Raw genomic sequence first — 26,623 nt, 5'->3', positions numbered from 1 at the left:
CCCCCCCCCCGCCTCCGCCGGCGAAGCATGCTGGGAGTTGTAGTCCCCGCCTTCCAGCCGGCGGGGGCCCGCCGCCCGCAGCCGCTGTTAAGCGGGAGGGGTTTGGAGGCCAAAGTGGGGGGGGGCTCGGAGATTTCCCACCCACCCCACCCCACCCGGCCGGCCGGCGGGCTTGATTTGCTGCGGGCCCCCGCCTTGCGCGCTCCCGCAGCCTTCCGGTCTCCTCCTCCTCCGCCCCGGGAGCGCGCTTGCGTGGCGTCCGCGATCCCGAGACTTCCGTCGGGCCGAAGGCAAACGGGAGCGCCGCCGAGGTACGGGGGCGCCCGGTTGGGGAACCTCGCCGGAACCTGATCTGCCTTTTTGTGGGGGGGAGAAAACCCCTCCCGTGTTTTTTTGGGGGGGATAGGAAGAAGTGGGAAGGGGGGCTCGAGCTGCAGAGCAAGTCCTCCTGCTGCTTATTTTGGGGGAAGGGGGCTCCTGTCCGGCTTTGGGGGACCCCAACTGTCCTTGGGCGGGGGGAGGATTAAGGAAAACGTCCCGCCCCTTTTTTGGGGGAAGGGAGATTGCACCTGCCTGGGTAGAAGGAGGAGGGGGTTTCTTCCGGGACCAGATCCAGCCCCCTGGGTCTGCCAAGCCAAAGGGGACCCCATTGGTATGGCTGGAAGCAGGGTGGGGAGGGTGGCTGTAATAGGACCCTCCCCTCCTTGTTTTGCTGTCCCGTGCCTGTTTAAATTTGGGGTGGGGGGTAGAAGCAGAAGACACCCCCACCCCTCCGCAAACCCCCACACACACATCTGCCTGCCTTCCCCAAAGGAGAGAGAAGTCCCCTACCTTTCAGATATGGGGAGGGGGCACCGGTGGATGGAACATCTGTCTCTTGGGAGGGGCTCCTAGGGAAGTTTAGGAGCCCCCTCTCCTCCCCTTCCCTGCTTAACCCCCTTCCCCTTTGCACTGAACAAACCTCCCAAGAAAGGCCTCGAAATTATGGGAGGGGGCTGAGAAGGAAGGGGAAGCTGCTGTGTTGACGCCCAACTGCTGGAAAACATCTGTAGCCTTTACATAATATCCAACTCGGTTTATCTGTGTCTGTGTGTTTGTGTAGCTCTGGAAAGAATGAAGGTTTTTTGGGGGGTGGGTGGGTTGTGTGTGTGTATTTACAGCTTTACAGCTAGTCCTCAACTTAGTGACCGTTTGAAGTTACAACGGCAGTGTGTGTGTGGGGGGACAAAAGGCGACGTGGGGCTGTTTTTCACACTTACGACCGTTGCAGCATCCTCCCCCTTCCCACAGTCACGTGATCCCAATCGGCAACTGACTCGTGTTGACGATGGTCCCGTTTTGCGACCTGCAAGGGGGGGGTACTGGATTCGCTTAACAACCAACCAGGTGACTCATTGAACAGCGGTCGTTGGATTTCGCTTAACGACGGTGACAATAAAAGGGGGGTGGTGGAAAAAAAAGAGGCCCAACTCGCTCAAACCGACATCTCGCTTATTAACAAGGCAGACTTGTTGGGCTCCATCGCGGTCGTTAAGTCGAGGACTCCTTGTGTGTATTTGAGGTCTGCGGCGTCGTTTGAACTCGATTCCCCTCGTCTGCGGTTAGGATGCCACATTTAAAAGGTTAATCCGGTCAATTCAGATGCCCGGATTGGATTGAGGATTTTTAAAAATCCCGAAGTTTTGGAAGGAGATTGAAGCATCAAAGAGGGCTCCTGAGCATGCACAGAGTGCATTTCTTTCCCTTCTTCTTGGATAGCGTTTTTGCATTCCTGTGAAGTTTGAGCGGATTCTCTTTCCTTCTTTTTTTGAGGAATTCTTGGTTTTGTCGGGGGGAGAGAGAGAGAGAGTCTTGTGGGGAAGATGGTGGGGTTGACTTTATTTTTTAATTATTTTAAATTTTTAGTTTTAAATTTTTTACAAACCTATCAACGCGTGAGCCGTGTTGCACCTGAGTGTCATACATTTGGATACAAATAAAATAGTATTCATCGTATGTGTCCCATTTCACCAGCTTGTATAATTCTGGTAATGATACACATTTTTTTTATGAAGTTATCATCTTTCATTATTTAGTGATTCAGTATTTCAGTGTGTCACTTTTATGCCAATTCCCCCTATTCTCATACCTTTTAATACAAATAAACTATTATTCATATTTGTTCCATTTAACAAGCTTATATAATTCTGGTAATGATACACATATTTTTTTATTAAAGTTATAATCATTATTTGGTTAGTATTTCAGTGTGTCATTTTTATGCCAACTCTCACCTTTTAATACAAATGGAATATTATTAATCATATTTGTTCCATTTAACAAGCTTATATAATTCTAATAATAATAATGATACAAAAGTTTATGTTAAATTAAAATCTTCCATTGGGGGTGTGCAAACTTTTGGGCAAATGGCATAAATTGGGCATAAGGAAGAAGGATGTGGCATTTTTGTCAGAAATGGTGTAGAGTGGGCAGTGGGTTGGACTAGATGACCTATAAGGTCCTTTCCAACTCTGATTATCTGTCATCTAAAGCCATTGATGGGTCCCTGAAGGAGAGTCACCCAGGCAACCCTCAACTTCCAACTGTTCGTTTAGTGACCGAAAAAAAGCTGAATTTTCACACTTAACGCCCGTTGAGGCCACGCGATCCAAATTTGGACGCTTGGACGCTGATTCATACTTACGACGGATGGATCGCAGTGTCCTGAGAACTCGTGATCCCCTTTGGCGACCTTCTGGCGAGCCAAGTCAATGTGGGAAGCCAGATTCGCTTAACGACCGGTGTACTAGCTTATCCGCTGCAGTGATTCGCTCAACGTCGGAGGCGAGAAAGGTGGCCAAATGAGGTGAAACTCCAAAGTTACTCGCCGTCTCGCTTAGGAACGTCAATCCTGGGCTCCGTTTGGAAACAGGCCTCGTCCTGCTCTTGGAAGGACATTTTTGGGGGACCCCATGCCGGAGGAATATTTGGTATTTTTCCCCGGAGGCCAATCGGTGCCAAGGGAAGGGACGGACTCTGTGCCGGGTTACCTGCCTTTGGGCAGCTGATGCAGGACCCTGCAAGCCAGCTTCTTGTTTTGGGGAAGGGTGGGGGTCCCTCTGCCGTTTCCTCGTAAGTTACCTTTATTTATTTTAATGTATGTATTTATTTATTTTGCCAAGCGATTATAAGATTACAGGGATAACATGTAGAGACGTCGTTACGAGTACACGAAATGGATAGATATAAGAAAAAGAAACAGAAACCGTGGGACCTCGCATGAGCTGTTTTTGTGGGTCTGCCTTGCGACCGAGGAGGAAAAACCACAACCGCAGCGGCGACAACCGTTGTTTTATCCAGTTTAACCTTCGGGAGGTTTCAGTCCCCGCCCCCGCCCCCCATAGAGCAGCTGCTAAGGAGATTAGCCTCAAGGGCCGCCTGGGGCCTTTCCGGAGGGAGCAGAAAGGCGTTTTTGGGAGGGTCCCAGATAAGACCGAACAAATGCAAGTTTCCCCTCCCTTGTTTTCCTCTCTTCCCTCCTCCTTCCCACCCTTTCCTTCCCTTTCCCGTGTCCTCCCTCCCTCCCTCCTTCATCCTATTTTCTCCTTCCTTCCTTTCATCCTACTTTCGCCTCCCTCCCTTCCTTCCTCCCTCCCTCCCATTTATCCTATTTTCTCCTTCCTTCCTTCTTTCCTTCCTTCCTCCCTTCCTTCCTTCCTTCCTCCCTCCCTCCCTCCGTCCCTCCCTTTCATCCTATTTTCTCCTCCCTCCCTCCTTCATCCTATTTTCTCCTTCCTTCCTTCCTCCCTCCCATCCTATTTTTCTTTCTTCCTTCCTTCCTCCCTCCCTCCCTCCCTCCCTTTCATCCTATTTTCTCCTTCCTTCCTTCCTTCCTCCCTCCCTTCCTCCCTCCCTCCCTTTCATCCGATTTTCTCCTTCCTTCCTTCCTTCCTTCCTCCCTCCCTCCCTTTCATCCTATTTTCTCCTCCCCCTCCTTCCTCCTATTTTCTCCTTCCTTCCTTCCTTCCTCCCTCCCTCCCTTCCTCCCTTTCATCCTATTTTCTGCTTCTTTCCATCCATCCATCCTATTTTCTCCTTCCTTCCTCTCTCATTCATCCTATTTTCTCCTTCCTTCCTTCCTCCCTCCCCCTCCCATCCTATTTTTCTCCTTCCTCCCTCCCTCCCTCCCATCCTATTTTTCTCCCTTCCTTCCTTCCTTCCTTCCTTCCTTCCTCCCTCCCTCCCTTTCATCCTATTTTCTCCTCCCCCTCCTTCCTCCTATTTTCTCCTTCCTTCCTTCCTTCCTTCCTCCCTCCCTCCCTTCCTCCCTTTCATCCTATTTTCTGCTTCTTTCCATCCATCCATCCTATTTTCTCCTTCCTTCCTCTCTCATTCATCCTATTTTCTCCTTCCTTCCTTCCTCCCTCCCTCCCATCCTATTTTTCTCCTTCCTTCCTCCCTCCCTCCCATCCTATTTTTCTTCCTTCCTTCCTTCCTTCCTTCCTTCCTTCCTTCCTTCCTTCCTTCCTCCCTCCCTCCCTCCCTCCCTCCCTCCCTCCCATTCATCCTATTTTCTGCTTCTTTCCATCCATCCATCCTATTTTCTCCTTCCTTCCTCTCTCATTCATCCTATTTTCTCCTTCCTTCCTTCCTCCCTCCCTCCCATCCTATTTTTCTCCTTCCTTCCTCCCTCCCTCCCATCCTATTTTTCTCCCTTCCTTCCTTCCTTCCTTCCTTCCTTCCTTCCTTCCTTCCTTCCTTCCTTCCTTCCTTCCTTCCTTCCTTCCTTCCCTTGACCTTCCCTCTCCTACTGCTAATATCTTGAGAAATACCGTTATTTTAAACCTGGGGCCTCATTTTCCAGCTTACATCTCTTTTACTGTCCCCAGAGGTGACCAAACCAACCAGCCATCAAGATGACTGACTCCAAGTATTTCACCACCACCAAAAAAGGTAACCGGGGGGGCAGGGGGGCGCACCTGGGATTGGCTGGGTGTGGTCCTGGTCCAGGTAGACCCAAGGTTGCATTCGCAGAGAACACCCAAGTTTAGGATGAAACAGGGCAAGGGTTGCTTTGGCTCACTTTATGTATTAAATTAAATTTATTTTGCCGACAATCTCGTTCCGAAACCAAAGAATCCAAATAGAACCATGGCCTGTGAATCCCAGCAGGGGCGATTCACTTAAGGACCGGCGAGAAAGATCGTAAACTTGGCCAAAACTTACTTTGAAAATGGTCTTGCTTTAAGCAGCGGAAATGAAGCATTTGACCGCTGGGCGATTCGCAGAGAAAATTATTCCGTTTTTGATTGTTTGGCTTCGTAACGAGATGGCCGGTTCAATCCATTCAGGGCTCGACTTGTGGCCGTTAAGCCGAGGACTCCGCTGTATTTGCAAATCCAAATTCTTTTCCAGGGGAAATATTTGAGCTGAAGGCTGAACTGAACAGCGACAAGAAGGAGAAGAAAAAGGAGGCTGTGAAGAAAGTGATTGCCTCCATGACGGTTGGGAAGGATGTCAGGTAAGGGTGGAAGGATGAGAGAGCATCCGGCTAGGCTCTGTCTGTCTGTCCGTCCGTCCATTTTATTTATTTATATCCCCCCCGGTATTATTTTTATAAATAACTCAAGGCAGCCAACATGCAAGACTCTTTCCTTCTCCTGTTTTCCCCATCCCCAACAATCCTGTGAGGTGGGTTGAGCTGAGAGAGGGATTGGCCAGAATCACTCAGTCGGCGTTCATGCCTCAGGCAGGACTAGAACTCACCGTCTCCTGGTGTTTGTCCCAAAGTCACCCAGCTGGCTTTCATATCTCAGGCTGGACTAGAACTCACCATCTCCTGGTGATTAGCCCAAAGTTATCAGCTGGCTTTCATGCCTCAAGTGAGACTAGAACTCACCGTCACCTGGTGATTGGCCCCAAATCGCCCAATTAGCATTCATGCCTCAGGTGAGACTAGAACTCGCCATATCCTGTCCTCCAGCCTGGCGCCTCCATCACCAGATTCCAAACTGGCTCTTGATATATTTAATTTCAACACACCAGAAGCTCCATTTTGTCAGGACGAAGATTGCTTTTTGAGCTCAGTTTAATTTTTTTTCTGGAACGGAGGCACAGAGGGGGGTTGGGGGCAGAACCGCTACCTGCCATGGATTCCCACCTTGGCAGAGAAACTGGTCTCGCTTAGCGGCGGGAACGTTGGGCTCCGTTGCTGTCGTAAGTCGAGGACTCCCTGCGTTGTTCTCCGGGACGAGAAGGATCCTTTAAGGCACCTTCCGTTTTCTCCTCCCAGCGCTCTTTTCCCGGATGTGGTGAACTGCATGCAGACAGACAACCTGGAGCTGAAGAAGCTGGTCTACCTGTACCTGATGAACTATGCCAAGAGTCAGCCAGACATGGCCATCATGGCAGTCAACACCTTTGTTAAGGTGAGTGTGGCTGCGCCTTCTGGGTGAGCGATGCGGTAGAGAAGCCGGGCGAGATGCTTCCAAACGGCTTTTGGAAAGCTAGCGGAGGGAGCTGACAACATCACCGAACTTGCCCCTAAACTTCTGTCTTTGGGGTGCAATCCATGTGTTCTGACCCAAACCTTGTTTGTTCTGACCCAAACCTTGTTCCAAGGAAACCAACACGAAACGGAGGTCACAGCAAAAACCTTTTAATGATTCTTTACCAATTCCGTTCCTTCCCGGTTAAAAGGCTGTTTCAAACTAATTGTCTCTGATAAGAACAAGCCTGGCCGAGGTGGTGCAAGGCTGCCAAGAGCACTAAATAAAGTTACCAAGAAATATTTCAAACACAAAAGAGTCTCCAAACACCAACAAAGATATTCCGAATGTCTACAAGGCTTGAGTGCAAAAACTTCTTTGCTTCCTGCAAAGTACTCTGGTTTCTCGGCTGTCTTTTATCTCTTAAAGGAGGGGCCATTACCTTGCAGCCTTACTCTCGAGTCGCCCGTGCTGCTGCAGCTGCTCTTTCCTTCAAGCAGCCCTGGGCACAGGCTCCTCGGGGGCCTCTTCCTCACTGCTGCCAGCCTCCACAATCTCCGTAGGCAGCACTCCACTCCCTGATGGTCCTGGCCCCATCCCTGCCTCACACGCAGGCCCCTCATCTGAGTCCTCGCTCTCCGAGACCTCAGCCCTCCTCACCTGCTGCTGGAGAACCACAACACCATGCTAGATCCCTCTTTATACGCTGTGTTCATGATACTTGTTCACGATTCAGATTCGGTGAATCCGCACTTATGAACGGAGGCGAATGTACGTGTCCCAGGATAATTGGAGGTTCCAGTTTGGATCTGTAATTGAGAACAGAGGTTTGCTCTTGCGAGCTTTTGGACTCATGCCGGAAACCATCCTCAGGAAACTCCTGTCTAGCAGAGTGTGTGCTGTTCACCGTGTGTCGTATTTATAATGCCAATTGTATGTAGTTCTCCAGATTTTGATTGGGGTGTGTTGATGGCTGGCTTTTTAAGTCATTGGCTGTCGTTTGCTTGTGCTGTTGCGCCTTCGCCTTCTTAGTACCTATCAAGTACTCCTTAGTATCAATCAGCTCTCCTTTTGACTGACAAGGGGCCTGGTTCCAGGCTTCAATCACTTCCCTGGCTGTTTTTGTTCCTGCTCATCCAACAGTCTTAGTTGCTGGCTGTTTTTAAGCCTGTTCATCCAACAATCTTGGTAGCTGGCTGTTTTTGTTCTTGCTCGTCCAACAATCTTAATAGCCGGCTGTTTTTATGCCTGCTCATCCAACAATCTTAATAGCTGAGCAGGTTGCCCAATGCCCAACATGCGGTCAGTTGACTGGAGGAGATGCCAGCCGTCAGAACTGGGTTAGAAGTATCTTTTGCATTGGGGATCCACCAAAAGTTCCCACCCATTTTTAAGCAACTGTTTGTAGTCTTTTTGAGTTCTTTCACTCCAAATTAAGAACCTTGCCGCTAGCCGAACAGCCTCTTGAAACTGGCGGGCCACCTGTACAGCTTCTCTCATTTCCACCAGGACTGCGAAGATCCGAACCCCCTCATCCGAGCCCTGGCCGTCCGCACGATGGGCTGCATTCGTGTTGACAAGATCACTGAGTACCTTTGCGAGCCGTTGCGGAAGTGCCTGAAGGACGAGGACCCCTACGTGCGCAAGACGGCCGCCGTCTGCGTGGCGAAGCTGCACGACATCAATGCCCAGCTGGTGGAGGACCAAGGCTTCCTGGATACTCTGAAAGACCTCATTTCAGACTCCAACCCAATGGTGACTAGCTTTTTGGGGTGGTGGGGAGTGGAGATGCCCTTTCCAGTAAGGTACTAAACTCTTTGGCTAGGGGCCTGCATTGTAATGGGCGGTGAGAAGGTCCTTGGGAGAGGGGAGGAGAGGAGAGGAGGGAGGAGAGAGGGGAGGAAGGAGGGGAGAGGACAAGAAAAGGCCCCCACTCTATCCCTCCGACAGGGTCAAGAGGCAATTCCTAGATTGTGCGTGTGTGTGCGTGCGTGCTCAGAAGGCTGTTGTGAATAAACAAAACAGGTTGTGTTCCTGGGGACGCTTTCCTTTCCCGGAAGCACCTCCGGCAGTTTTCTTGTGGCATCCTTGGGTCTTAGCTGCACTAAGACCAGCCACATAACGGAGTGTCCTCTTGCAAGAATCGGGGGTGTTCCGTGTTCCAGATGGTTCTCTTTTGTTTAGGTGGTTGCCAATGCAGTCGCCGCCCTCTCTGAGATAGCCGAATCCCACCCCAGCAGCAACCTGCTTGACTTGAACCCGCAGTCCATCAACAAGCTTCTGACCGCTCTGAACGAATGCACCGAATGGGGCCAGATCTTCATCTTGGACTGCCTGGCTAACTACATGCCCAAAGATGACCGTGAAGCTCAGAGGTAAGATGCTGCAGCTTGGCTCGCTTGGTCGAGCGCATGACGGCGTCAGCTTCGGGAGCCATGTTGAGACCAGATGCTCCCACGTTGCCATATTTTGAGCCCGGAAAAGTGAGAGGGGAGAATTTCTTTGGAGTGGATCTGGTTAGATACAACAACATCTTTTTTTTTCTCACTCAAGGTCAGGTTGTGTGGTGCATAAGTGAGAAGAAGTCTCAGGTTGGGACGGATGGGGATTGGGCCATGCGATGATGGGCGCCGGGGATGGATGTGTAGTTTTAACTTATTGCAAGGAAGCCCGGAACTTTCAGATTCAGGATTCCCTAGTTGTGTCAGTTACTATCCAAATAAAAAGTAACCTTTGAGTTCCTCGGAGTTATTGGGCGGAGTGGAGAGTTACTGGAACGCTGACAGACCGATGATCATACAAAGGGCCTAAATCCTTGTTTTGCGTGCAACAATTGGAGCTCTTAAAATTCACACCTTTTTAATCACCGACGGTAATCGAGGAGAGGGCTAGAGGAGGAGCTAGCGGTACAAGAAGTAAGCAGGGTAATTGTGCGTGAGATCAGCTTCAGATTGGGCCTTGGCCCCGCCCGCTCTTCGGGGTTGCTCCACCCACTTTGGGGAAAGCTGCTTCACACCGGCCTCTCTTTGAACTCCTGTTACCCACTTGCCGATGGCTAAACCCACCTCGCAGGGTTGTTGGAGCGGGGAACTGAGGAGGCAGGAGGGTTAGGTGTCAGTCCTGTTATCAGGGTTCCACCGATCGCCCGAATTAAATCATGTTTTCACCCCTCCTACACTGGGTGTATCATAAATCAGATTCTCCAACACATTTAAGGGCTGGGTGTCATCAGTCACATTCCCCAATGAAGGATTTGGGGTGTCCTCAATCACATTCCCCAATGAAGGATTTGGGGTGTCCTCAATCACATTCCCCAATGAAGGATTTGGGGTGTCCTCAATCACATTCCCCAATGAAGGATTTGGGGTGTCCTCAATCACATTCCCCAATGAAGGATTTGGGTGTCCTCAATCACATTCCCCAATGAAGGATTTGGGGTGTCCTCAATCACATTCCCCAGTGAAGGGTTTTCGAGGGCAGAAGATGCGGTAGCCTCTACAATCTTTTTAAGAGAAGGGTGGGATATCCTTCTGGTTTTACACTGCTGTGCTGCCCCTTCAGATTCTCTTCCCCCCACTCTGTTTATGGCAACTTGAAAACAGGCATAGGAATGTTTTACGAGTTGACACCTGTCTCAACTTGAACCTTCAAGTAAGAACGATCTGGGACTCCGCATCTGTCGAGAAAGGAATCGCTTACTAAAGGTCAAGTGAACAACAGCAAAGCCAAGCCCAGAACTGAGATTCGTGCGTGGAGTCACAAGAGACTCCTGACCCACCCTTTCTTTTTCAGCATCTGTGAGCGGGTGACTCCCAGGTTGTCCCACGCCAACTCGGCCGTGGTCCTTTCCGCCGTGAAGGTGTTGATGAAGTTCACGGAGATGCTGTCCAAAGATCTAGATTATTACGGGACTTTGCTGAAGAAGCTGGCTCCCCCTCTGGTCACTCTGCTCTCGGCGGAACCGGAACTGCAGTACGTGGCCCTTCGGAACATCAATTTGATTGTTCAAAAAAGGTGAGTTTCCTCTTGCACCCCTGGCACTTAATGGCTATTGCAAAACAGGTCGTAAAATTGCATGACTCTTTTACTACGGGTCACAAGTTATGGCCAGGATCGGCCCGGCTCCCTTTTGGCTGTAATACAAGGACTATATCTTTATTGGAAGGTTTTGCACAAGATCTGGCAGTGTAGAGAAACTGGCCGTAGGGCTAAGCCACACCCAAATCAGGTTTACCCGGTTGTGCGAATGCAGCTAGTAGATGTTGTGGTTTGCTGGTGCAGATGGCAGCGGAATCGGACAGTGGGGAAGAGAGGGGATCAGCCTGGGAGTCCGGAGAGGACTCAGATGAGGGTCCCGCATCCGCTGCAGAGATGGGCCCGGACCATCTGGCAGTTATGTGTTGACTCCGGAGCCTCGGGAGTCTGGCAGCAGCGAGGAAGAGTAATAAGGGGAGCCTATTCCCAGTGCACGTATGCGCAGAGCTGCTACAAGGCAAGAGCAGCTGAAACAAAAGTGGCGACTCGGGAGTAAGGCTGGGAGGTGATTGCCCGTCCCATGAGTTATAAAGGTCAGGCAAAGATGACGAAACCTTTGCAGGAAGCAAAGTCGTTTGTTTGGTTCAGATTCATTCTTGAAACTCTTTGTACTTCGGTTGGTTTTCTTTTCTGGTTCATTTGACCCTTCTGTTATTGGCAGCACTTCACAGAACAGAAAGGTGGGTGCTTATCTTGTGGAACTGTTTGAGATTCATTACCGGCTGGGAATGAAAATAATTCCCAGCGTTGCAATAAATCAAGACTTGTTTTTGAGATAAGCGCGTGCGTAATTAGAGTCTCGGAAGCCTTGGTCAGAACAGTAGACTCCGGTTATGCGAATACCACCTGGATAGAAGAACACGGGCTGTCCCGTTTCCTTATTTCTTTATTTCTCTTCTCTTCAGGCCTGAAATTCTCAAGCACGAGATGAAAGTCTTCTTTGTGAAGTACAACGACCCCATTTACGTCAAGCTGGAGAAGCTGGACATTATGATCCGCCTGGCCTCCCAGGCCAACATTGCACAGGTAACGTTCTTCAGGTGAAACTTCTGCCCACCTGCCTGCCTTGCAGCTCTTCAGATCTGTCAGCGTTCTGACCGAGGCTTCCCAAGATCATGAAACAGACTCCGCGTCCCGATAAAAACCCCTTTTATTTAGGTTAAAGGGAATTCCTCTCCAGCAAAGTCCCGGCCAACAGTCTTTCAAGAAAGTTCACAACTACAGACCTTTATCAGGCTTGGAGAGTTGCCAGGCCGATATCTTCCAAACGCCACACTGTAGCAGCAATTACTTGGCAAGGAGTCAGGGACAGATCTTCACCCTAATGAATTGAACCAATTGTCTCCTGCAAAGCCCCACTCCCCCCTTGCTCCTTTTTATTCCCCGTGGGAGGGGCCATTCACCGTCCACCTGTGGCTTTACTCTCAAGTTGGCCCTCGTCCTTCAGCTGTTCCCTTCTTCTGGCAGCTCTGTGCATGCGCATATCGGGAACAGGCTCCAGCTGTTCTTCTTCCCCACTGATCTCTGACTCCAAAGGCAGCTGATAACTGTCAGACGGCCCCTCTCGGTTCCTTTGCAGGTGCTCGCTGAGTTGAAGGAATACGCAACCGAAGTGGATGTGGATTTTGTCAGGAAAGCTGTCCGGGCCATCGGCCGATGCGCCATTAAGGTTGAGGTGAGGCCTTGGCGAGAAAAAGAACATGCCGCTGAATAATGAATCACAATTGAAGGGTCCTTTTTTGGTGCCCTTGGAGCTTGGTTGTTTTCTTGCAGACGTTTCGTGGCCCAACTAGGTAACATCATCAGTGCTAGAAGGGAGAGAGATTTGGGGAGGGGAGGAGAAGAAAGTAAGGAAGGGGAAGGGAAGGAATCAAGGAAGGAAGGAAGGAAGGAAGGAAGGAAGGAAGGAAGGAAGGAAGGGGATTGTTGGCTGCTTGGTGCTCTCTGAGCTGGCTTGTTTTCTTGCAGACGTTTCATTCCCCAACTAGGTAACATCATCAGTGCTAGAAGAGAATTGGAATTATAAAGAAGAGGGTGCCACTCCATTTCTTTAAAAAAAACTTTCTTTCCTTTTCCTTTGCCCTTCCTCTTCCTCTCCTTCCCCTTCCCCTGCTCTTCCCATCTCTTTCTCTCTCTTTCCTTCCTTCTTTGCCCAGGTCTCCCTCTCCTTCCTTCTCCTCTTCCTCCTCCTGCTTTCTTTCCTCTTTCCTCTCCCTCCCATTCCATCTCTCTCTCCGCCCCTTCCTTCTTTCCTTCCTTCCTTCCTTCCTTCCTTCCTTCCTTCCTTCCTTCCTTCCTTCCTTCCTTTCCATCCTTCCTTCCCTTCCTTTCCTTCCTTCCCCCTTCCTTTCCTTTCCTTTCCCTTCCTTCCTTCCTTCCTTCCTTCACCCCTTCCTTCCTTCCCTTCCTTCCTTCGCCCTTCCTTCCTTCCTTCCTTCCTTCCTTCCTTCCTTCCTTCCTTCCTTCCTTCCTTCCCTTCCCTTCCCTTCCTTCCTTCCCTTCCTTCCCTTCCTCCTCCCCGCCAACTTCCCTCCCTCCCTCCCAGTTATAGAGCCACCCACCTCACACCAGTGACCCTGGGAAGCATAGAGAAAGTAACCCCGTCACAACCGTATTAACTCCTGGCATCCCCCCTACCGCGAAACCCGACATCCCCAGCAAAATTCTCGCGGCAGGATAGCACGGGTTTTCCCTCGCTTTCCTCTTCCCGTTGACGATCGGCGCCTCGGCCAACTTCTTGGCTGACCCAGGCTGTTTTTTTTTCTTCTTTTTTTTCTTTTCCTTTCCTCTTTTTCCCTTTTTCAGCAATCTGCCGAGCGCTGTGTGAGCACGTTGCTGGATCTTATCCAGACCAAGGTCAACTACGTGGTGCAGGAAGCGATTGTGGTTATCAAGGACATTTTCCGCAAGTACCCAAACAAGTAGGAGGATTTTTGTTTTTATTTTTTTAAGGCTTGAAAAGCAGGCTTTATTTTTAAAGGCACTTTTTAAAAAATATATATATTTGTATTTCCATTATTACAACTCAAACCATCATAATTTCAACAGCATTTTTGACATCTGTACAAATTCCTGCCTTATAAACCTTAACACGTTGCATTTACATTTGTCAAACCCTGATTAATATCTTTATCCATAATTATTATTCTTATATATTCTACATATCTATCATTTATTCTTTTAAGGTCTCTTACAGATTCATTTTCACGTTTTATTTCTTATTTCTGTTTGTTATCCAATCGTACCATTTGTGCCAAATTAAAAAATATTCAGAGTCTTTTTTTCAATTTCAACGTAAGCATATTCATTTCAGCGCTTTCCATTATTTTTTTGTTGTGCTAATTTTTCACTAGGGTTACTGGAAGTTTTCCACACTTGTTGCAAAAGCTATTCTGGCAGCTGTTAAAATATGTATTATTAAATATTTTACTTTGGGGGGGCGGGGGGCAGATTTGGTATTTTATAATTCCTAAGAGAAAGGTTTCAGGTCTGAGTTTGTCGATAACCGGTGATCTCCTGTAGCCAATTTTATTTGGGCAGGTTTTAATAGGAGCAGATTTGCTTCTGGTGTGAATGTTTGCTTGTTTGCATTTATTTCATGGGATTGTTAGGGATCTTGGTTGGGGGCCTCAGAGAATGCTTATGGTCTTCCCCCTCTTTGCAGGTACGAAAGCGTGATCGCTACCTTGTGTGAGAACCTGGACTCCCTCGACGAACCGGAAGCCAGGGCCGCCATGATCTGGATCGTGGGAGAATATGCCGAGCGCATCGACAATGCGGATGAGCTGCTGGAGAGCTTCTTGGAGGGCTTCCATGATGAAAGCACCCAGGTGCCGGGTCTCAGCGGGTTAGGTCTGGGGACTGGGATTTGTGGGGGGTGGGGCTGGGGTGCCTCAAACAAATTGGAGTACGGGCAGGCAGACAGACTAATGGATGGATGGATGGATGGATGGATGGCATAGATAGATGTTGGATGGATGATAGACTAATGGATGGATGGTGGATGGATGGATGACATAGATGATAGGCAGAGGGATGGATGGATGAGTGGATGGCAGAGAGAGGTGATAGATGGATGGATGGATGGATGGATGGATGGATGGCATAGATAGATGTTGGATGGATGGATGATAGACTAATGGATGGATGGTGGATGGATGGCATAGATGATAGATGGACGGATGGATGGATGAGTGGATGGCAGAGAGATGATAGATTAATGGATGGATGGTGGGTAGATGGGTGGCATTGATAGATGATAGACGGATGGATGGATGGATGAGTGAATGGCATAGAGAGATGATAGGTGGGTGGGTGGCTGGACAGATGGCATAGATAGATGATAGACTAATAAATGGATGGATGGTAGATGGATGGATGGCATAAATGTATGGATGAGTGAATGGCAGAGAGAGATGATAGACTAAGAGGATGGATGGATGGATGGCAGGCATCGATAGATGATAGACAGACAGACATGTAGATAGTAGATAGGGGATAGACTGCTGATGGACAGAAAGACAGATGATAGATAGTAGAGAGGTGATAGAGTGGAAAGCTTGGGGACCGCTGACTTAAGGACATCGGCAGTGAGAAGACCAGTTGTCCGCTGATGGGACAAGGTCTTCCCTCCTTGTCTCCTGCGCGGGGGTCCAGCCCCCACCCCCAGTATCTCGCCCTGGGGGTCTGCCTTTAGCAGTGAAGCCTTCCTTTAACCTCGGGTCTGTTTCTTGGCCCGCTCAGGTCCAGCTTCAGTTGCTGACGGCCATCGTGAAGCTCTTTCTGAAGAAGCCCACCGAGACGCAAGAGGTGGTGCAACAGGTGTTGAGTCTGGCCACGCAGGTAAAGCCCTTTGCCGCTCACCCACTGCCAGGGACCCCTTCCTGGCCACCGAAAAAACCAGTCCAGAGCCCTCACGGCCCTGTCAGCGCAGGAGAAACATGAAAAATGTGCCAGAAGTGGGTGGGTTTTTATTTATTTTTATTTTTTTAGTTTTTAGTTTTTGGAAAAATACACATAGTCCTTGACTTAAGGCCACTCACATAACGATCGCTTGAAGTTCCACTGGACCTGCCTTGGGCCTAAGATTTGAAGCTCCGAAGGTCGTAAGGGTGAAAAAATGGTCATAAGAGGCGGGGGGAAACGGTGCTAAGTCCCTTTTACTGGCCGGATACCCTTCCTGTTGCCAGGGCGGAGTTTTGTTCAGCAGATAAATTCTCCTTCTTCCCAGAGAGAGAACTATCTGCTTCTAACTAGGATCGAACTCACCGTTTCCTGACTGCAAGGCCAGAGCGCCACCTCTAGGCCACCGCTAAATGAACCGTTGTAAATCAGTTGACCCTGGGGATGCTGTCATGTGAAAAATGGGTCCTAAGTATGAAAAATGGTCCTAAGTGTGAAGAACAGTGCTAAGTCCCTTTTTTTCTGGGCAGATGTCACTTCAAACAGTCACTAAATGAACTGTTGTAAGTCAAGAGCTACCCGTAAATCATTTTCCCCCCCTTTTTTCCCCCCAATCTGATAGGATTCGGATAACCCAGACTTGAGGGACCGGGGCTATATCTACTGGCGCCTTCTCTCCACGGATCCCGTGGCAGCCAAGGAAGTGGTCCTGGCCGAAAAGCCTCTCATATCCGAGGAGACCGACCTGATCGAGCCTACCTTGCTGGACGAGTTGATCTGCTACATCGGCACGCTGGCCTCGGTCTACCACAAGCCCCCCACTGCGTTCGTGGAGGGGAGTAGAGGCATCGTCCACAAAAGCCTCCCGCCCCGCACAGGCTCGTAAGTCGGAACTCCGAAATCCTCACTTCACTGGTGGGATTCAAAAAAAAAATTTTTTTTACTACCGGTTCTGTGGGCGTGGCTCGGTGGGGCGTGGCTCGGTGGGGCGTGGCGGGGAAGGATATTGCAAAATCTCCATTCCCACCCCACTCCAGGGGAAGGTTATTGTTCTGACCCAGGCTACCTGAGACCGTAATTAAGCACACCGCTTAGTCCAAACAACGCTCGTTTTTATTTCAATGTTGGGAATTATGTGCATTCCCAGTCCCAAACAGTCCCTCGAGATAAGCACCCACCTTTCTCTTCTTTGAATGGCTGCCAATAACTAAAGTGCCAAATTAACTGTAGAAAGCCAACCGGAGTACAAAGTCCACAGGGAACTTCAAAGTTTAATCCAAACGGAGCGAACGACGTTGCTTCCTGCAAAGGCTCCTGTCCGTTTCTGGGCTCCTCCCCAGACTCCCAGACTACCCATGTTCTTCCCCACTGTCCGATTCTGCTGCCGTCTCCGCAGACTGCCGATGGACCACAACAATCACTGCAAAGTCCCTATTCCCTCCCCACCCCACTAACCTTCTTTCCAGCTCCGTTCTCCTGTGGAGGGCAACAAAAGAAGACCCAGCCGATCAGCTGTGGGTGTGGCTTGGTTGGCGTGGTGTTCTGTGGGCGTGGCTTGGTGGGCGTGGCAGGGGAAGTATACTGCAAAATCCCCATTCCCTCCCCACCCCACTAACCTGCTTTCCAGCTCCGTTCTCCTGTGCAGGGCAACCAAAAGAGACCCAGCCAATCAGCTGGGACTCGGGAGGTGGAGAATAGATGGGGTTGGCAGGGCCAGTCAGAAGTGGTATTGGCCGGTTCTCCCGAACTACTCAAAATTTCCACTACCGGTTCTCCAGAACCGGTCAGAACCGTCTGAATATCGCCTCTGCCCCACTCAATCCATCGGTTGCCTGACTCGCATTCGAACGAGCGCCCCGTTTTTTTTCCCCGTTGAAAACCTGCTGTCTCCTCCCCCCCGCCTTCTGCCATTCAAACAGCAGCGAGAGTGCCGAGAGCCCAGACGCGGTGTCCGCCGGAGTGCCGCCTTCGGAGCAGCCGGCCGTCATCCCCACCCAGGGGGATCTCTTGGGGGATCTGTTGAACCTCGATCTCGGGCCCCCGGTCAGCAGCCCTCCCGTTGCTACCTCGTCGGTGCAGATGGGAGCCGTCGATCTTCTTGGTGGGGGCTTGGATAGTCTGGTAAGTTCTCTTAAACACACACACACACACACACACGCACGCTCACCAAATCCTGAGAAGCTTTTGCAAAAGAAAAAAATCGTTTGTTTTTTAAAAAAAGGATCCAGAGGTTGCACATTTCTCTCAACTTGTAAGAGAAGTCCCTGCAAGTAAAAATGTCATTGCAGTAAAATAATAATAATAATAATAATAATAATAATAATAATAATAATAATAATAATAATAATAATGATGCAGTTGAGTATTTTTTTTTCTTGCATATAGAGATCCCCCAGAGGCTGGCAGGCTTTTGAAAAGAAAAGAAAAATTCTGCAAATTTCTCTGAAAGTTCATAGTTTTCCATTCCATTCCATGTATTCTATTATATTCCATTCTAATTTTATTCTATTCTTTTTCTATTTTCTATATTCTATTCTATTCTATTTCTATTTCTATTCTATTCTTTTTCTATATTCTATATTCTGTATTTTATTGTATTCTATTCTATATTCTATTCTATTCTGCATTCTGTTCCGTTCTGTTCCATTCCGTCCCGTAGAGTCTGTTCCACTCAATTCCACATAATCCATTCCATGTTTTCTGCTCTGTTTATTTTTCATACGTTCTATTGATTTGTACCCCGCCTCTATTATTATTTTTATTTTACCAATAACTCAAGCAGCATACATCCCTAACACTCCTTCCTTCCTCCTGTTTTTCCCACAGTCACCGACTATAGAGTTGGTTTGGGCTGAGAGAGCGCGACTGGCCCAGAGTTACTCCGCTCCTTTCATGGCCAAGGCAGGACTCGAACTCACGGCCTTGTGTTTTCTAGCCTGACGCCTTAACCACTAGGCCACATTGGCTTTTTTCTCTCCCATTCCATCGTTTCGTTTCTGTTCTGTTCCGTCCTATCCCTGTCCATTCTCTTCTGTTCTTAGTTTTAGATTCGTCTTGATTAGGGGGCTAGCAAAAGCTAACTTGTGGGTTGATGCCAACTTCCAGGTTTTGCCCAGATGTCTAAGAATGGCACCCACCCACAAACAAACACACCCACACACACATACACACACACACACCAGGGAGGCTGTTCCGTAGCACGTGGGCTAGCTTTTCCGTGTTGTGATGATGCTGAGCAAACTAACTTTTCACCTCACCCCCACCCCCCTTGTCTCTCTTCTCCCCTCCCTGGCCTGCCTCTCTCCCTCCCTCTCTTTCTCTCTCTCGCTCTTTTCTTTCACTCCCTGCTGCTGCTGCTACTGCTGTTCTCCTCTTCACCTCCTGCTTCTCTTCTTTCAAGATGGGGGAAGAACAGGAAGGGGTATGTTTCGGCTCTCCTTTCTCTTTAAGAACGGGCCTCGCGTGTCCATGAGCGTGACCGCTCCCTCGTCCTCTCCCCCTTTGGCAAACTGGGTGGGGCGTGGCTGAGTGGGTGGGCATATGATTGAGGTGCCCCGACAAGTAGGGTTCCTTGTTCGATATGGGATGGATTGGCAATAGCTTCCCCATCGCCCCTTTTATTTTTTCCGATGAGCGTCACGAACTGTTGTTCTCCTGCAGATGGGAGGGCCAAGTTTTACAGCTCCCAGTACCGTCATGCCCTCCAACCTGGGAGGACTCCTCGGCGGGGGGCTGGGAGACCTCTTCGACCTGGCCGGAGGTGTGAGCAACCTGTCGGGCTCCCATGTCGCTCCCAAAACCGTGAGTAGCTTTTCCTCTGCTAGGATCCCCCCTGAAGCCAAAGATGGCGGCAGCCCCCGGTAGCCCTCGCCGGCGTTCTGTTGGAAACTCTAAAACGGCCATAGAAACGTGTTACGAGTTGACATCCTTCTCTTGGATGTTAGAGTTCGTGTTGCCTTTGAGGAAGGAGCGGGTTTCTCTAAAGAGAAATAATCCGCAGGTGTCAGTCTCCACTCTTAGACCATCGTGCCAGCCGCCAAAGAAAAACGTCCAGGAGTTTGAGAGACTCATCTTAATAAGCTTACTAGGAGGAGAAAGATGGTGGGTTCGCATCTCAAGATCCTGGGCTGTAGACCCAAATTCTTGCTTGCGAAAGCCTACCTGGCTCCTGGTTGATGGATGATGCTCCGCATTTCAACATCTCCAGTGTTCTGCTTTCCAGAGGCCCTTCCCTTTTGGTTACTTGGCCAAGCTTGCAGAAAGTATGTGCCTAAACAAGATTGAATCATGGCTACTGGGCCAAACTCTCGTTCATCTGAGGTGTTTCGCTGCTCATCCAAGCAGCAGCATCAAATCAGAGGAAAATTAGTTAGGCAGAGACTCGTCTTGGGTGAACAAGAGTTTGGTCCGGTTGGCACAGTTCAACCTTTAGACCACCCAGTTGGTTGAGTCTTCACAGAGACACTTCTGGTGTCAGCCTCGGAAGCCATTTTTTACTTGGAGGCTTCGAGGCTGCCACATTCACTGCCTGGGAATTTGGGAGCGGGGGAGATTTCCTAGTGGGGCAGAAGATTAGGCACAACAACAATCTTTTCTCAGAGAGTCAAGGACAGGTTGCCCTGCACCTGGAGGGGAACTTTTGGAGGGGTGTCTCCAGTTGAGACCAAGATTTGATTGGGCCGTGTGATGGACTGATGGGTGTAGGGGATGGATATTGGATTTCTCTTTTGGGAAGGGAAAACCCAGAACTCTCCGATTCAGGTTCCCCCAGATGTGCCGATATGAGAACTCTAATAAAATGGAACTGAGGAATTGTTTGTCCCGGAGTTTGTTGGTTTGGAGTTGGTTTAGTTGGAAGGCTGACGTCTGAAGGACCTTGGTGGCCAAGCCTTGAGTGTCCTCTCTGGTTTTAGGTGTGGCTCCCTGCAGTAAAGGCCAAAGGCCTGGAAATCTCAGGAACGTTCAGTCGCCGGGCTGGTTCCCTCTCCATGGACATCACGTTGTCCAACAAAGCCTTGCAGGTCATGTCAGATTTTGCCATCCAGTTCAACCGGAACAGGTAAGAAGCTTCCCCCACGCACGTCTGTTTGGCAGCCTCTGATGATGATCGACTTTCTCCTGAGCGGTTGGTTCAATGATGCCAAACCCTCTAAGAAGTTGGCTGAAGAGGCTGACCTGGCAGGCTGGCCTACTCCAACCCCCAGAATCCCCAGCCAGCCACGTTGGAGAAGCCTGTTCTAAATGGAGACCCACATCTCAATAATTCTCACCCTTTGTTTCCTGATTTAATCGCCTGATTTAAATCCACCTGGAGTTGAAAGTCCCCAAGTCTTAAACTTGCCGAGCTTGAAGGCTCCTGATCTATCACCTATCATCCATCTATCTATCTATCTATCTATCTATCTATCTATCTATCTATCTATCTATCTATCTATATCTATCTATCTATCTATCTATCTATCTATCTATCTATCTATCTATCTATCTATCTATCTATCTATCTATCTATCTACAAACAAAAAATACCACTCACACATCATCACAAAATCTCCAGAACCGTAAAACCTACAAACTTGAAATTTGGCACCTATGTCCCTCTTGGCTTCTAGGGGCTCACTAAGAAAAGATTTTTCAAAATGACCATCAGAGCATTTAGTGTTTCCTATATTATCATTATTAAAACGCTCTGATGCTAAGGAGTTCTACTCCCCCTCCCCACCTGAAAAGAAATCTGAGTACAGAACAGTTGAGCTAAGCCACGCCCAGGCTCCTTGCTGTCTCCTTCTTGCTCACACAGCAAATGCTGTTTCAGTTTCCAAACAGCCCTCAACTCTCACACGCTGACAGGAGTCTAGCCAGATGAATACCGATGGATGCTGGTAGGCAGAGGCAGAATTTTTCCCCCTTGTTTTCCTCCTCAAGAACTAAGCCCGACCACATCGTTTCGTAGCGAAGCACGGGGATCGAGCTGGTTTGTTTTTATAGTGCTGTCTTGTGTTGAGACTTCCAGCCACCAATGTATGGCTTGCCTGTCTCTCTCTCTCTCTCTCTGGCCATTTCTCTCCAGCTTCGGTCTGGCCCCTGCTGCCCCTCTGCAAGTCCACACCCCTCTCGCCCCCAACCAGAGCGTGGAGATCTCTCTTCCCCTCAACACCGTCGGTTCAGTCATGAAGATGGACCCCCTGAATAATCTCCAGGTGAGCCCGAAGGGGCAGCAGAGGAGAAGGAAGGGAGGGGGGGTCTTTTAAGAGGCCAGGCAGCCGTGATGCGGGGAAGGGCTGCAACTCAGCCAGGCTCGGCGGGAGGGCCCAAGATCTTCGGGAATGGCATCTTTGGGGAGAAGGGGTGGGTGTACCTCACAGGGAGCAGCCTCCCTCTAAACACCTGGAGACAGTTTGGTATAATGGTTAAGCTGCTGGCTAGAAACTGGGTGAGAGTGAGTTCTAGTTTCACCTCAGGCATGAAAGCCAGCTGGGTGACTTTGGGCCAGTCACCAGGAGACGGTGAGTTCTAGTTTCACCTCAGGCATGAAAGCCAGCTGGGTGACTTTGGGCCAGTCACCAGGAGACTGTGAGTTCTAGTTCCACCTCAGGCATGAAAGCCAGCTGGGTGACTTTGGGCCAGTCACCAGGAGACGGTGAGTTCTAGTTCCACCTCAGGCATGAAAGCCAACTGAGTGACTTTGGGCCAGTCACCAAGAGACGGTGAGTTCTAGTTCCACCTCAGGCATGAAAGCCAGCTGGGTGACTTTGGACCATTTCTCAATGGGCTTGAAATGTTTTCTGTCTTTTTGTTTTCAGGTGGCTGTGAAAAATAATATTGATGTCTTCTACTTCAGCACCCTGTATCCTCTGTACATTCTCTTCGTGGAAGACGGGAAAATGGGTAAGCGGAAGGCTCGATGGGTGGAAAATTCTCCAAATTACAGGTAGTCCTTGACTTATGACCACAATTGAGCCCAGAATTGATGTCACGAAGTGAGAAATTGGATAAGTGAATTTTGCCCTGTTTTACGTCCTTCCTTGACACATTCGTTAAGTGAATCTCTGCAGTTGTTAAGTGAGCCAGATGGTCCTTAAGTGAATCCGGCTTTCCCCCTCGACTTTGTTTGTCAGAAGGTCACAAAACGGGATCAGGTGAGCCTGCAAACCATCATAAATATAAGCCAGTTTGCCAAGCATCCGAATTTAGATCACATGACCACAACAATGCTACAATGGTCACAAGTGTGAAAAACAGTCCTAAGTTGTGACTTTGAATAGTCACTAAATGAATGGTTGTAAGTTGACCCTCAAGCACCAGGAGATCCCGGCGGATCAAACAGGAATAAAGGTTTATTGTCAGCTTAAGATCTGCACAAGAATCTGAACTACTAACAGCCAAGGGAAATTAGCGGAAGGCAAGAGTCGAGAGAAGGCAAGAAACTTAGATCTCTTGTGGGCTCACAAGGACTCATGGCTGCTGACGTGCTTGACGCCTCCCTCCCTTGGGCTTAGCCTGGTCATCTCCTACAGGGACACCGTAAACTGGTCGTAAACTGCGAGGACCGGTCATAAGTCACTTTATTCCAGTGCCCTTGCCACTTTGAACCTTCGCTAAGCGAATGATCGTAAATCAAGAACTACCTGTATATCTTTAATGGGTTTTTATGTTTTTTGTTTGGCTTTGTTTTGGGAGGGGGGCACCGATACAAGTGAGAGCAGTCGAGCCCGACTTGCCACTTCTAAATTCTTGTTTTTGGCTTCCTTTTTTTTTCTGACTAGAACGGCAGATATTCCTGGCCACGTGGAAGGACATTCCCAACGAGAACGAAGCCCAGTTCCAGATTAAAGACTGTCCGCTTAGCGCAGGTGAGACAAGAATAAGGCTACGCTGAACCTTTCCCGCTGTTAGAAACATCTGTCTTGAATATGGGATGGGCCCATCGCACAGAATGGGCTGTTCCAGCCGGACCCGCAAATGGTTTTGAATTTAAGAAATAAATCAGACTGGAACCTGGAAACATTTTTCCGAGATGCCAGCAGGGAGGGAGCCGTTCTGATCCAGCGATCCTTTTTTGGATGCTGCAGCCGCTTTCTTAAAAGCACATCCAAAGCCCCTTTTGTCGAGCCCCAGGCCAGGAGTCACTCTTTCAAAAACGTTCAAACTTTGTCCTAAAAATATGTCTGCCAAACGTTGGAAATGTAATCAGACTCCAGGTACTTATTGTCATATGTGGTGGACATGTGCGAAGGCCAAAAAAAATTAATAATAATCTGGATAAAAAGGCATATGTGGTTAGAAAAAGATAATTAAGCAACGTAAAGCCAGAAATAGTTTTTGTTAGGTATAATACTACAAAGTTACAACCAAGGCACTACATATTTAATATTTCATGTGTTAACAGCAACGAGAATTGTATTTGCACAGTACTGGGAAAATGAGGGCACCGCCCACCCTCTGGATGAAAATATAATTCGGAAAATATTAGACTGTGCAGAGATGGATAGAGCGACATTAAAAATAAAATATAAAGCAGATACAGAATATTACTCAACGTGGGTTATGTTTTAGGTGGAAATTAGAAGAAGAAAGATTATCACCATGTTAAAGATGAGTTATTATGACTATGACAATAAATAAGATAACATAATTATCATAATTATAATTACAATTTTTATTATTACTACTATTATCAGAACATTTGTTATTTCTCTGTGAGTAGCGCAGTAGCCAGGAGGTGGAGCTCTCGCCTCACAATCAGGAGGCTGTAAGTTCGATCCTCGTTAGAGGCAGATATTTCTCTCTCTGGGCACAATGAGAATATGTCGGCTGCATATAACTCCACATTGGCGACAGGAAGGGCATCTGGCCATTCAACATTCGGCTCCATTCAGTTGCCCAGACTTCACCCTGCAAGGGATTATGGGGTCATTAAAAGGAGATGGTGATGATTTGTTATTTCTCTGTAAAATAAAATAAACCCAGACAATACACTGTTTTCGAAGTATCTACTGCGTTTCCCTGAAAATAAGACCTATCCGAAAATAAGTCCTAGCCTGATTTTTGTAAGCATGTGCCTAATATAAGCCCTACCCCCAAAATAAGCTCTCGTGAAGATCATTATTGGCCCGGGAGGGTGGGAGGCACGGCCGGCACAAGGAGTGGCAAGTGCATGGAGAGAGCCGGCCCAGCGATAGTTCTCTCACTCCCGTTGGTCCCCACACTCGCTGCCGCCTGTACATGAAAAAAAAAAAAGCTGAAAATAAGCCCTGGTGCCTATTTTGGAGCTCCCCCCCCCAAAAAAAAATAAAACCGGGTCTTATTTTAGGAGTAACACGGTATGCGTAATTAAAATATAAAATATATATATTTTTTTAAATTGCTTCTTTTTGGGTTTGGACAGATGCCGCGAGCAGCAAGCTGCAAGGTAACAATATCTTCACCATCGCCAAGAGGAATGTGGAAGGACAGGACATGTTATACCAGTCCCTCAAGCTCACGAACGGCATTTGCGTCCTGGCTGAGCTGAGAATTCAGCCCGGGAGTCCTAACTTCACGGTAGGGCTTCCTCCCCTGGCCCAGTTGGGTGGGGAGTCCGGCAATTCGGGGCGTCCTTTCTTTCCGCCTTTTTTTGCTCCAGATTTCTTTCCATCCATTCAACCGATGGATTCCTTCCACAATTGTTATTAGTTGATCGAACGATAGAGAGTAACAGGCAGTCCGGGGCTTAACCACGGTTTGTTTAGTGAGCGTTGGAAGTTACGGCGGCACCAAAGGAAGTGACTCGCGGCCGTTTTTACCACCCTTAACAACAACCATGGAAGCATCCCCTGGTCAAGCCGTTTACATTTGGGTGTCAGGGCTCCAACAGATCCACCCCCGTTCAAATCCTAAGTCTCTAGCCGCATCTCTCAAAGTAAAAAAAAAAAATTGATTTATTAGGAGTGACCATGTCGGCGTTACCTGGGTGCAGCCGACACTAAGATACATCATTCATTTCCCCCTTGACCCTGGTATTTCCCCCACCCCCTGGATGTATATTCTCCAGTGGGACACATCCATAGCCAAGAGTCATCAATCAAGGTGCCGGAAAAAGCGACGTATGGCCCTTTTTTTCACACTTAATGACCGTTGGCAGCATCCCGACGGATCATGGCCCGAGACCATTTCAGGCGGAAGGAAGGGGCTGTCCAAGTCTCTTCTTTAAAAGCCTCCAAGGTCGTCGGGGAAGCCCGGTTCACTTAACAACCATGTTGCTAATTTAACAACCTCACTGATTCTCTTAACCAACATGCCGAGAAATGTCGTCCCCCCCCCAAAAAAAAACCCTGGGACATAATTTCTCACTTAGCAACCTAAATTCTGAGCTCCGTTGTGGCTTTCAGTCAAAGACCACCTCCAGTAATTCTCTTCTATCCATAAACAATAGTCGGTTGGTTCACAACTTTTCTCTTACTTTTCGCTTTCCGCTCCGAACGGTCTGGCCGAACCTTTTAATCTTCGAGCATTTTCTGGGGGGGCGGGGGGACCCTCCCTGCCCCACCCCTCTGCATTTGGACCCCACTTCGCCTCCGAGGACTCCCATCCGCCACTCCTCACCCCCTCCTTCTTCCCTCGCAGCTCTCCTTGAAGTGCCGTGCTCCCGAAGTCACCCAGCACGTTTTCCAAGCTTACGAAACCATCCTGAAAAACTGAGGCTGCCCGGTCGTCCTTCCTCCAGAGCAAGCGGCGACGGAAACTCAACGGGGACCAAGTTGTGGCAAACAAAACAAAAAAACACAAAATTCCACCCCTCCCCCCCAAAAACCCACCACCCATCCCTATTCCCCACCCCCACCCCACTCCACCCTGTTTGGAAGACCGATATTTTGGGGGGATCAGACGGCTGGCATGTGGGCAAGCTTTTGCGAGAGTCCCCTGCGGAAGTCGGAAAACGGAGCAGCAGGGGTGGGGTGAAGGAGATCCGGCTCCCTATTTTTGTGTGCGCGTGCGTGTGTGTGTGCGTGTGCGCATGTGTGTGTGTGTCAAAGCCTGCTGTGTTCCTCTGCTGAGGCCGCCCTTGTGTCCTTGAGGCGCTTTGCGTGTTGAAAACACAGGCTGTGCGAGCGCCGTGCTGCAGCTGCAGCTGGGAAACGTTTCCCAGCATCCTTCGGCATTTCCTCATGCTGGTCTCGCTATCCTCCCACCTACATCAATAAATAAAATCAATGATGACCACCTCCAGAGAAGGAAAA

The 26,623-nt window shown here is 49.0% G+C and overlaps 1 protein-coding gene across 2 annotated transcripts; it reads left to right on the top strand.

The window, feature by feature from the left end:
- On the top strand, positions 1–26,623 carry AP1B1 (adaptor related protein complex 1 subunit beta 1). 2 transcript variants are annotated; one of them, XM_087913085.1, is made up of 22 exons: positions 94–311; positions 4,872–4,935; positions 5,398–5,503; positions 6,275–6,410; positions 7,980–8,225; positions 8,655–8,845; positions 10,263–10,484; positions 11,411–11,531; positions 12,085–12,180; positions 13,311–13,426; positions 14,170–14,335; positions 15,249–15,347; positions 16,030–16,289; positions 17,327–17,528; positions 18,808–18,828; positions 19,068–19,208; positions 20,321–20,466; positions 21,475–21,604; positions 22,208–22,292; positions 23,171–23,257; positions 24,793–24,947; positions 26,010–26,623. In XM_087913085.1, the coding sequence occupies exons 2-22, from the start codon at positions 4,899–4,901 to the stop codon at positions 26,082–26,084; spliced, it is 2,838 nt and encodes a 945-aa protein (XP_087769211.1). In that variant the 5' UTR covers positions 94–311; positions 4,872–4,898; the 3' UTR covers positions 26,085–26,623. The 2 variants fall into 2 exon arrangements, with proteins under 2 accessions (XP_087769212.1, XP_087769211.1); XM_087913086.1 differs by lacking the exon at positions 18,808–18,828 and having other exon boundaries at positions 1–311.

The sequence above is a fragment of the Pseudonaja textilis genome, chromosome 15 (assembly GCF_049901715.1).
Source record: "Pseudonaja textilis isolate UNSWEBS1 chromosome 15, rPseTex1.2, whole genome shotgun sequence".
Taxonomy (NCBI): domain Eukaryota; kingdom Metazoa; phylum Chordata; class Lepidosauria; order Squamata; family Elapidae; genus Pseudonaja; species Pseudonaja textilis.
This window is presented reverse-complemented; position numbering and strand designations above follow the sequence as displayed.